Genomic DNA, 12,531 nt, shown 5'->3' with positions numbered 1-12,531 from the left:
AAACATGGCCGTAACAACGATAATAGATGGCAACAAAATTCAACATCAAATTTCAAGGTCATTGAATTAGTGCAAAATGGCTTCATTTGGATGAAACATGGCCGTAACAACGATAATAGATGGCAACAAAACTCAACATCAAATTTCAAGGCCATTGAAATAGTGCAAGATGGCTTCATTTGGATGAAACATGGCCGTAACAACGATAATAGATGGCAACAAAACTCAACATCAAATTTCAAGGCCATTCAAATAGTGCAAGATGGCTTCATTTGGATGAAACATGGCCGTAACAACGATAATAGATGGCAACAAAACTCAACATCAAATTTCAAGGTCATTCAAATAGTGCAAGATGGCTTCATTTGGATGAAACATGGCCGTAACAACGATAATAGATGGCAACAAATCTCAATATCAAATTTCAAGGCCATTCAAATAGTGCAAGATGGCTTCTGTCACTTATGGTGACGACGCGATCGTTCGAGGATCGACAAGGAGCGTCCGTATTTTAGCTAGCGGCCGCTAGAGGTCTCGGACTGGACGATAAACGTTCGGACTGAACGAAAGGGATCGACCGAGCGTTTGACGGATAGCCGGTGACCGCATGGACTGCGAAATAGGGCTTTCTTTTTGATCCCGGACCTGCGTGGAAGCGGACGAATTTTTAGTTTTTTCTTCACTCTCTCGGCTACTAAAATTTTGTGCTGTTAAAGGCAAAATAAAATAATCCTGAATTACTTAAAAAAGCCGTTTTTTTGGTAAATTATTTATCTGCAGGCCGGGCGTTGTGCTAACGCGCAACATTCTAAAAATTCAGCTAAAATTCTATTAAAAAAATCAGTCTTATAATTCTTCTAAATTCCTCTCACACGAGCTGTGCAAATTCGGCTCGTTCTCTACTTGCTCTATTATACCACGCGGTAAGCGCTGAGAACAAAGGACTGTTCGGTAAGGTACACGCACATACAAATACACAGCCAACGCATCCGAATCGTGTAGTGCAAAAATGCAAGAGGAAAGTGCAGTGATCGCGGACTTTACGTGTGCGGTGTGCGATAAGGCGGATTCGGTAGATTCGTTATTGCAGTGCGATTTTTGCGATAAATGGTACCATTACGAGTGTGCGCACGTGGATAAAACGGTAGAGACGAGGGCATGGTGGTGTGCGGAGTGCGAAGTGAAGACCAAACTAGCGAGCGGCAAGAAAGACGACGAGATAGCGCGCTTGAAGAGAGAGATGGAGGCTCTTAAAGCCACGACGGAGAAAGCGTTAGCTTTGATACGGGAGAAGGATGCGGAAGTAGCTCGGCTCAGTAAGAGCAGCGAGCGAACCTCGTTTTCGCCCGGGGAATCGCTTCCTTGCTCAACGGCTAAACGGATTTCGGTCAACGAAGAAGGTGACCTGAGCCAAAGCCAAATAGCAGCCCGTCAAGCAGTGCGCTATGAACTCCCTTCATTCAATGGGAATCCCGAGGAATGGCCGATATTTCTGTCTACCTTTCGAAGATCGTCTCGTACGTTTGGGTTTACCGAAGACGAAAATATCCTTCGATTGCAAGGAGCGTTACGGGGAAAAGCACTACGAACGGTGCAAGGCCGTCTCCGGCACGCTGACAATCTGGAGGAAATATTGAGCGCGCTTGAAAAATCATACGGGCGACCGGATGTGTTAGTGAATACGTTGCTCGAACAAATTCGCGAATCACCGCCGATTAAGTCTGAGCGGCTCGATAGTTTTATCGAATACGGCGATTTAGTTGCTGAAATATGTTCAACTATAAAGGCAAGCGGAACTTCTGACAGATTGTACGATGCAGCGCTGCTTCAAGAGCTGGTGGACCGTATGCCGGCATATCTGCGCTGGAGCTGGGGCATGCATAGTCAGGAGCTAAAAAGTGTGACGATGAGCGAGTTCGGTGCCTGGATTCAGAAGGCGACGGATGGAGCAATGGCGGTAACTCCTCCGCAGCTGAAGAAGAAGACGACAACGCGACAAGTGCATGCGCAACATGTGGAGACGCATCAGCCCCAGCCCAATAGGCATCGAGAGTGCGCGTTGTGTAACAGTGATACGTGCGGTACGATCGCGGAGTGTCGGGTGTTTAACCGGTTAAGCGTTGCTGATAGGTGGGACAAGGTGCGCACCTTGAAGTTGTGCAAACGATGTTTGGGCAAGCACTACGGCCCGTGCTCGAAGCGTGACGACTGTGGTGTCCAAGGATGCGTCGCTAAGCATCACCGGAAGTTGCATCGTGTCACCAGCGAGGAACGCGTGGAGATAAATCATCATGGAACGCGCTCCGATGGTACATTGCTGCGTTACGTGCCGGTAAAGCTGCACGGTGAGAGTGGTCCAATTTACACGCATGCGCTGTTAGACGAGGGGTCGACGGTGACGTTGATGGAGCAGGAGCTCGCCAGGCAACTTGGGGTTAGCGGCGTTCTTGACCCGTTATGTTTGCAGTACAGTGCGGGAGAGCGACGCGATGAACGTGATTCGGAAAGGGTAGCGGTGCAAGTCTCCAGTGCTGAAGAAAATGCATCCGCATTTTCGATGGCCGACGTGCGTACAGTCAGCCGGTTATCGCTCCCTATCCAATCGGTCGATGTGAACGAGTTGAAGCGGAAATATAAGCATTTGGAGGCGATTCCAGCTGCCTCGTATGAGGCTGTTTCTCCTCGTTTACTAATCGGTATCGACCATTACAGATTGACCAGACCTTTGAAAACTATAGAAGGACAGCCAGGACAACCTACAGCTACGAAGACGCGTTTGGGATGGCTCATTTTTGGCAAATGCACGGATAACGCTAACGACACATCCATTGTGCAGCCGGAGTCTAGCTATCACGTATGCGATTGCCAAGGAGAGACCTCACGGGCAGATCGTATGATGGCAGCGTACTTCGAAGTGGAAGGTTATGGTCCTGCGAAGGAGCCTTTGTTGTCGAAGGAGGATCAACGTGCGATGTCGATTCTGCAAAACAACACAAAACACGTCGACGGGCGGTACACCACGGGCTTACTCTGGCGGAGCGACAACGTTTTCATGCCGGAAAACCGTCAAATGGCTCTTTCTAGGATGGAGTGTCTGGAGCGTAAGATGAGCCGAGATACGAGCCTTGCGGAGAAAATTAACGCGATACTAGAGGACTACTTGAATAAGGGCTATGCCAGACCGATAAGAGAGGATGAGCTGAAAACCTTCTACCCTAGGAAATGGTATCTTCCAGTGTTTCCAGTGACAAATCCTAACAAGCCTAATAAAGTTAGGTTAGTATGGGATGCGGCAGCTGAAGTTAGAGGTATCTCGCTGAACAAGAAGCTGCTGACTGGCCCTGACCTGTTGACGCCGCTGCAAGCCGTGCTATTCCGTTTCCGTGAATATCGAGTCGCGGTGGCAGCTGACATCCGGGAAATGTACCACCAGGTACGCATTTGCGATGATGACGTCCACAGTCAACGGTTCCTATGGAGATGGGGAAACACAAATGCAGAGCCGCAGGAGTTTGTCATGCTGAGGATGACCTTCGGTGCAGCATGTTCTCCAAGTACGGCGCAATTCGTAAAGAACGAGAATGCAGAGAAATATCGTTCCCTGTACCCGCGTGCAGTTCGCTGTATCCATGAAGAACATTACGTGGATGACATGCTTACAAGTGTGGAAACGGAACCAGAAGCGATTGAGCTGGCGTATCAGGTGAGCTTAATACACAATAATGCTGGATTTTCTCTCCACAATTGGCTCTCAAATAGCATCAGAGTCGTGACAGCGGTAAAAGGCACTGAGTCAACCCTCAAGGAAATGGATTTCGAACCGTGTCTAAAGCCAGAGAAGGTGCTGGGAATGTGGTGGGACACCACAACAGATAGTTTCGGCTTTAAACTATCCCGTGTAAGACACCTGGAGCTGGCACGCAAGGACAAACCACCGTCCAAGAGGCAGATGCTGCGGACTTTGATGTCGATCTACGACCCGTTAGGTTTGATCGCAGGCGTGCTTTTTTATTTGAAAGTACTTCTTCAGGAAGTCTGGCGCCTACACCTTGGCTGGGATGACGAAGTTCCGGAAGAGATCCAGCATAAATGGGACGCCTGGATGGAACGACTGCCAGAATTGGAAAGTTTCATCATACCACGTTGCTACCGACAGCTGGCGTCGCTCACCGAATCATCTCTACAGCTACACGTGTTCGTTGATGCGGGTGCAGATGGTTACGCAGCGGTCGCGTACTTCCGTTTTGAGTGCCATGGACGTATCGAGGTGTCGTTAGTTGGATCCAAAGCTAGAGTGGCGCCTCTAAAGTATCTTTCCGTGCCCCGCTTAGAGCTGCAGGCTGCTGTGATGGGTTGCAGAATAGCCTCGTCTATAACTAGTGCTCATCGAGAAACTATTCGTGGAAGCTACTTCTGGACAGACTCGACTGATGTTATAGACTGGATAAACGCAGACCACCGTAAGTACTCGATTTTCGTCGCACATAGGGTTGCTGAGGTGCTGGACACGACGAACGTCGACGATTGGCGATGGCTTCCTACTAAACTTAATGTGGCGGACGAAGCGACCAAATGGACCAACCTGCAGCATCATCTCGCCTCCGAACGATGGTTTAGTGGGCCCGAGTTCCTGCAACTACCCGAAGCAGAATGGAACATACCTCGTCGAGTACCATCGGAAACGTCCGAGGAGGTGCGGAAAAAGGATAGGCTGAAGCTGGTCGGCATCCACATAGCGCGTCCGATTTTCATCGACTACGAGAGATTTTCCCGATGGACGCGGCTGGTCAGGACGATGGCTTACGTGTGTCGGTATGTAAACATTATTACCAAAACTAAATCTCCATCGACAGGTCCGCTTAACCGCGACGAAATCCAGCGAGCTGAAACGGTAATTCTGCGAGACGTTCAGAGGAACGCTTTTACCGATGAATATGCCATACTCTGGAAGGCGAGGGAAAACTCAACAACACCGTCGTGGAAAAGTCCGATTCCCAGAAGTAGTTTGTTGTTCAAACGAAGCCCCTATATGGACGAAGACGGCTTGCTGAGATTGAGCGGAAGGATCGATCGTTGCCGTTACGTCGACCCCGGGAGGAAGCGACCTATTCTGCTACCGAGACGACATCGTGTTTCCGAGTTAATCGTTGACGATGTCCACCGTCGTTATAAGCACGGCAGCCAAGAAACTGTAGTGAACGAAGTGAGACAACGCTTTGATATACCGGCTCTCCGATCTGTGTGTAGACACGTACGCCTGCAATGCCGAACATGCACATTGTTATACGCAAAGCCAGCGTCCCCGGAAATGTGCGAATTACCTGCTGCTCGTCTTGCTGCATTCTCCAGGCCCTTTTCATATACGGGCATTGATTATTTCGGTCCGATGGTAATCGTGAACGGCCGAAAGACGGAAAAACGGTGGGGTGTTTTGTTCACGTGCTTGACGGTTCGAGCCGTCCACATCGAGCTTGTGCAATCCCTGTCTACGAGTGACTGCTTGATGGCAGTTCGGAGCTTCATGGCACGCCGCGGAACACCAATCGAAATAGTCTCCGATCGTGGAACGAATTTCGTGGGCGCCGATCGTGAATTAAAGGAAGCTGCGGAACGTGTTGATTCGGCGATTTTAAATGAATTCGGATCGCCCGATCCGGTGTGGAAGTTTAACCCCCCCGCAGCCCCACACTTTGGAGGATCATGGGAAAGGATGATCCAATCGGTCAAGAGAATGCTGTCGCGCACCCTCACGGAGAGGCATCCTACGGAAGCGGTCCTGTCGGCAGCATTGATCGAAGTCGAGAACATGCTCAATTCTCGGCCACTTACACACGTTCCAGTCGACGGTGAGGATGAGGAACCGTTAACTCCCAACCATTTTTTGTTAGGTTCTTCCGCAGGAATGAAGCCCTTGGTGAAGCCTGATGATTCGCCAGCAGGCTTGAAACAAAACTGGAGAGCTGTACAGGCTAAAATGAACGAGCTCTGGAAGAAGTGGATCAAAACCTACCTCCCCACCCTGGTTAGAAGGACGAAATGGTTCGAGTCGTGCAAGCCTATCGAGACCGGAGATGTTGTCTTAATCGTGGACGAAAACAGCCCGCGAAACTGTTGGCCGAGAGGAAGGGTGGAACGCGTAGTCCCATCCAAAGACGGAGTCATTCGTCGGGTCGTCATCAAAACAGCGAAAGGAACGATGCTGGAGAGGCCAGTGGTGAAGCTGGTATCGCTGAACGTCGCGCCGAGGGTTATCGTTTGACGACGTCGAAACGCCTGGTGGACTGTCACTTATGGTGACGACGCGATCGTTCGAGGATCGACAAGGAGCGTCCGTATTTTAGCTAGCGGCCGCTAGAGGTCTCGGACTGGACGATAAACGTTCGGACTGAACGAAAGGGATCGACCGAGCGTTTGACGGATAGCCGGTGACCGCATGGACTGCGAAATAGGGCTTTCTTTTTGATCCCGGACCTGCGTGGAAGCGGACGAATTTTTAGTTTTTTCTTCACTCTCTCGGCTACTAAAATTTTGTGCTGTTAAAGGCAAAATAAAATAATCCTGAATTACTTAAAAAAGCCGTTTTTTTGGTAAATTATTTATCTGCAGGCCGGGCGTTGTGCTAACGCGCAACAGCTTCATTTGGATGAAACATGGCCAAAACAACTTTAATAGATGGAAACAAATCTCAATATCAAATTTCAAGGCCATTCAAATAGTGCAAGATGGCTTCATTTGGATGAAACATGGCCGTAACAACGATAATAGATGGCAACAAAGCTCAACATCAAATTTCAAGGCCATTCAAATAGTGCAAGATGGCTTCATTTGGATGAAAATGGCCGTAACATCGATAATAGATGGCAACAAAACTCAACATCAAATTTCAAGGCCATTGAAATAGTGCAAGATGGCTTCATTTGGATGAAAATGGCCGTAACATCGATAATAGATGGCAACAAAACTCAACATCAAATTTCAAGGCCATTGAAATAGTGCAATATGGCTTCATTTGGATGAAACATGGCCGTAACAACGATAATAGATGGCAACAAAACTCAACATCAAATTTCAAGGCCATTCAAATAGTGCAAGATGGCTTCATTTGGATGAAACATGGCCGTAACAACGATAATAGATGGCAACAAAACTCAACATCAAATTTCAAGGTCATTCAAATAGTGCAAGATGGCTTCATTTGGATGAAACATGGCCGTAACAACGATAATAGATGGCAACAAAACTCAACATCAAATTTCAAGGCCATTGAATTAGTTCAAGATGTTTTATGTGGATGAAACATTGCCGTAACAACGATAATAGATGGCAACAAAACTCAACATCAAATTTCAAGGCCATTCAAATAGTGCAATATGGCTTCATTTGGATGAAACATGGCCGTAACAACGATAATAGATGGCAACAAAACTCAACATCAAATTTCAAGGCCATTCAAATAGTGCAAGATGGCTTCATTTGGATGAAACATGGCCGTAACAACGATAATAGATGGCAACAAAACTCAACATCAAATTTCAAGGTCATTCAAATAGTGCAAGATGGCTTCATTTGGATGAAACATGGCCGTAACAACGATAATAGATGGCAACAAAACTCAACATCAAATTTCAAGGCCATTGAATTAGTTCAAGATGTTTTATGTGGATGAAACATTGCCGTAACAACGATAATAGATGGCAACAAAACTCAACATCAAACTTCAAGGCCATTCAAATAGTGCAAGTTGGCTTCATTTGGATGGAACATGGCCGTAACAACGATAATAGATGGCAACAAAACTCAACATCAAATTTCCAGGCCATTCAAATAGTGCAAGATGGCTTCATTTGGATGGAACATGGCCGAAACAACGATAATAGATGGCAACAAAACTCAACATCAAATTTCCAGGCCATTCCAATAGTGCAATATGGCTTCATTTGGATGAAACATGGCCGTAACAACGATAATAGATGGCAACAAAACTCAACATCAAATTTAAAGGCCATTCAAATAGTGCAAGATGGCTTCATTTGGATGAAACATGGCCGTAACAACGATAATAGATGGCAAAAAACTCAACATCATATTTCAAGGCCATTCAAGTAGTGCAAGATGGCTTCATTTGGATGAAACATGGCCGTAACAACGATAATAGATGGCAACAAAATTCAACATCAAATTTCAAGGTCATTGAATTAGTGCAAAATGGCTTCATTTGGATGAAACATGGCCGTAACAACGATAATAGATGGCAACAAAACTCAACATCAAATTTCAAGGCCATTGAAATAGTGCAATATGGCTTCATTTGGATGAAACATGGCCGTAACAACGATAATAGATGGCAACAAAACTCAACATCAAATTTCAAGGTCATTGAATTAGTGCAAAATGGCTTCATTTGGATGAAACATGGCCGTAACAACGATAATAGATGGCAACAAAATTCAACATCAAATTTCAAGGCCATTCAAATAGTGCAAGATGGCTTCATTTGGATGAAACATGGCCGTAACAACGATAATAGATGGCAACAAAACTCAACATCAAATTTCAAGGCCATTGAAATAGTGCAAGATGGCTTCATTTGGATGAAACATGGCCGTAACAACGATAATAGATGGCAACAAAATTTAACATCAAATTTCAAGGCCATTGAAATAGTGCAATATGGCTTCATTTGGATGAAACATGGCCGTAACAACGATAATAGATGGCAACAAAACTCAACATCAAATTTCAAGGCCATTGAAATAGTGCAAGATGGCTTCATTTGGATGAAACATGGCCGTAACAACGATAATAGATGGCAACAAAATTCAACATCAAATTTCAAGGCCATTCAAATAGTGCAAGATGGCTTCATTTGGATGAAACATGGCCGAAACAACGATAATAGATGGCAACAAAACTCAACATCAAATTTCCAGGCCATTCAAATAGTGCAAGATGGCTTCATTTGGATGAAACATGGCCGTAACAACGATAATACATGGCAACAAAATTCAACATCAAATTTCAAGGCCATTCAAATAGTGCAAGATGGCTTCATTTGGATGAAACATGGCCGTAACAACGATAATAGATGGCAACAAAATTCAACATCAAATTTCAAGGCCATTCAAATAGTGCAAGATGGCTTCATTTGGATGAAACATGGCCGTAACAACGATAATAGATGGCAACAAAATTCAACATCAAATTTCAAGGCCATTCAAATAGTGCAAGATGGCTTCATTTGGATGAAACATGGCTGTAAAAACGATAATAGATGGCAACAAAATTTAACATCAAATTTCAAGGCCATTGAAATAGTGCAATATGGCTTCATTTGGATGAAACATGGCCGTAACAACGATAATAGATGGAAACAAAATTCAACATCAAATTTCCAGGCCATTCCAATAGTGCAAAATGGCTTCATTTGGATGAAACATGGCCGTAACAACGATAATAGATGGCAACAAAACTCAACATCAAATTTCAAGGCCATTCAAATAGTGCAAGATGGCTTCATTTGGATGAAACATGGCCAAAACAACTTTAATAGATGGAAACAAATCTCAACATCAAATTTCAAGGCCATTCAAATAGTGCAAGATGGCTTCATTTGGATGAAACATGGCCAAAACAACGATAATAGATGGCAACAAAATTCAACATCAAATTTCAAGGCCATTCAAATAGTGCAAGATGGCTTCATTTGGATGAAACATGGCCAAAACAACTTTAATAGATGGAAACAAATCTCAACATCAAATTTCAAGGCCATTCAAATAGTGCAAGATGGCTTCATTTGGATGAAACATGGCCGTAACAACGATAATAGATGGCAACAAAGCTCAACATCAAATTTCAAGGCCATTCAAATAGTGCAAGATGGCTTCATTTGGATGAAACATGGCCGTAACAACGATAATAGATGGCAACAAAATTTAACATCAAATTTCAAGGCCATTGAAATAGTGCAATATGGCTTCATTTGGATGAAACATGGCCGTAACAACGATAATAGATGGCAACAAAACTCAACATCAAATTTCAAGGCCATTGAAATAGTGCAAGATGGCTTCATTTGGATGAAAATGGCCGTAACATCGATAATAGATGGCAACAAAACTCAACATCAAATTTCAAGGCCATTGAAATAGTGCAAGATGGCTTCATTTGGATGAAACATGGCCGTAACAACGATAATAGATGGCAACAAAATTTAACATCAAATTTCAAGGCCATTGAAATAGTGCAATATGGCTTCATTTGGATGAAACATGGCCGTAACAACGATAATAGATGGCAACAAAACTCAACATCAAATTTCAAGGCCATTGAAATAGTGCAAGATGGCTTCATTTGGATGAAAATGGCCGTAACATCGATAATAGATGGCAACAAAACTCAACATCAAATTTCAAGGCCATTGAAATAGTGCAAGATGGCTTCATTTGGATGAAACATGGCCGTAACAACGATAATAGATGGCAACAAAACTCAACATCAAATTTCAAGGCCATTGAATTTGTTCAAGATGTTTTATGTGGATGAAACATTGCCGTAACAACGATAATAGATGGCAACAAAACTCAACATCAAATTTCAAGGCCATTCAAATAGTGCAATATGGCTTCATTTGGATGAAACATGGCCGTAACAACGATAATAGATGGCAACAAAACTCAACATCAAATTTCAAGGCCATTCAAATAGTGCAAGATGGCTTCATTTGGATGAAACATGGCCGTAACAACGATAATAGATGGCAACAAAATTCAACATCAAATTTCAAGGCCATTCAAATAGTGCAAGATGGCTTCATTTGGATGGAACATGGCCGAAACAACGATAATAGATGGCAACAAAACTCAACATCAAATTTCCAGGACATTCCAATAGTGCAAGATGGCTTCATTTGGATGAAACATGGCTGTAAAAACGATAATAGATGGCAACAAAACTCAACATCAAATTTCAAGGCCATTGAAATAGTGCAATATGGCTTCATTTGGATGAAACATGGCCGTAACAACGATAATAGATGGCAACAAAATTCAACATCAAATTTCAAGGTCATTGAATTAGTGCAAAATGGCTTCATTTGGATGAAACATGGCCGTAACAACGATAATAGATGGCAAAAAAATTCAACATCAAATTTCAAGGCCATTCAAATAGTGCAAGATGGCTTCATTTGGATGAAACATGGCCGTAACAACGATACTAGATGGCAACAAAAATCAACATCAAATTTCAAGGCCATTCAAATAGTGCAAGATGGCTTCATTTGGATGAAACATGGCCGTAACAACGATAATAGATGGCAACAGAACTCAACATCAAATATTAAGGCCATTGAATTAGTTCAAATGCCTTTATTTGGATGAAACATGGCCGTAACAACGATAATAGATGGCAACAAAATTCAACCTCAAATTTCAAGGCCATTCAAATAGTGCAAGATTGCTTTATTTGGATGAAACATGGCCGTAACAACGATAATAGATGGCAACAAAACTCAACATCAAATTTCAAGGCCATTCAAATAGTACAAGATGGCTTCATTTGGATGAAACATGGCCGTAACAACGATAATAGATGGCAACAAAATTCAACATCAAATTTCAAGGCCATTGAATTAGTTCAAGATGCCTTTATTTGGATGAAACATGGCCGTAGCAACGATAATAGATGGCAACAAAATTCAACATCAAATTTCAAGGCCATTGAATTAGTTCAAGATGGCTTTATTTGGATGAAACATGGCCGTAACAACAATAATAGATGGCAACAAGATTCAACATCAAATTTCAAGGCCATTCAAATGGTACAACATGGCTTCATTTGGATGAAACATGGCCGTAACAACGATAATAGATGGCAACAAAATTCAACACCAAATTTCAAGGCCATTCAAATAGTGCAAGATTGCTTCATTTGGATGAAACATGGCCGTAACAACGATAATAGATGGCAAAAAAATTCAACATCAAATTTTAAGTCCATTCAAAAAGTGCAATATGCCTTCATTTGGATGAAACATGGCCGTAACAACGATAATAGATGGCAACAAAACTCAACATAAAATTTCAAGGCCATTCAAATAGTGCAAGATGGCTTCATTTGGATGAAACATGGCTGTAACAACGATAATAGATGGCAACAAAATTCAACATCAAATTTCAAGGCCATTGAATTAGTTCAAGATGCCTTTTTTTGGATGAAACATGGCCGTAACAACGATAATAGATGGCAACAAAACTCAACATCAAATTTCAAGGCCATTGAAATAGTGCAAGATGGCTTCATTTGGATGAAACATGGCCGTAACAACGATAATAGATGGCAACAAAATTCAACATCAAATTTCAAGGCCATTCAAATAGTACAAGATGGTTTCATTTGGATGAAACATGGCCGTAACAACGATAATTGATGGCAACAAAATTCAACATCAAATTTCAAGGCCATTCAAATAGTACAAGATGGCTTCATTTGGATGAAACATGGCCGTAACAACGATAATAGATGGCAACA

At 43.4% G+C, this 12,531-nt stretch overlaps 1 protein-coding gene across 1 annotated transcript; it reads left to right on the top strand.

Annotated features, from left to right (window-relative positions):
- The first annotated feature begins 1,009 nt into the window (after positions 1–1,009).
- Positions 1,010–4,863, top strand: LOC125908326 (uncharacterized). Its single transcript, XM_049611024.1, has 2 exons — positions 1,010–4,812; positions 4,854–4,863. Exons 1-2 carry the CDS (start codon positions 1,010–1,012, stop codon positions 4,861–4,863), a joined length of 3,813 nt encoding a protein of 1,270 aa, XP_049466981.1.
- Positions 4,864–12,531: the final 7,668 nt, after the last annotated feature.

The sequence above is a fragment of the Anopheles coluzzii genome, chromosome 2 (genome assembly GCF_943734685.1).
Source record: "Anopheles coluzzii chromosome 2, AcolN3, whole genome shotgun sequence".
In the NCBI taxonomy this organism is placed as follows: Eukaryota; Metazoa; Arthropoda; class Insecta; order Diptera; family Culicidae; genus Anopheles; species Anopheles coluzzii.
Note: the sequence above shows the minus strand (reverse complement) of the source record. Positions and strands in the feature narration are given on the sequence as shown.

Bases quoted from the DNA above. Each gene is read 5' to 3' on its own strand.
- LOC125908326 (XM_049611024.1), top strand. From the start codon at position 1,010: ATGCAAGAGGAAAGTGCAGTGATCGCGGACTTTACGTGTGCGGTGTGC.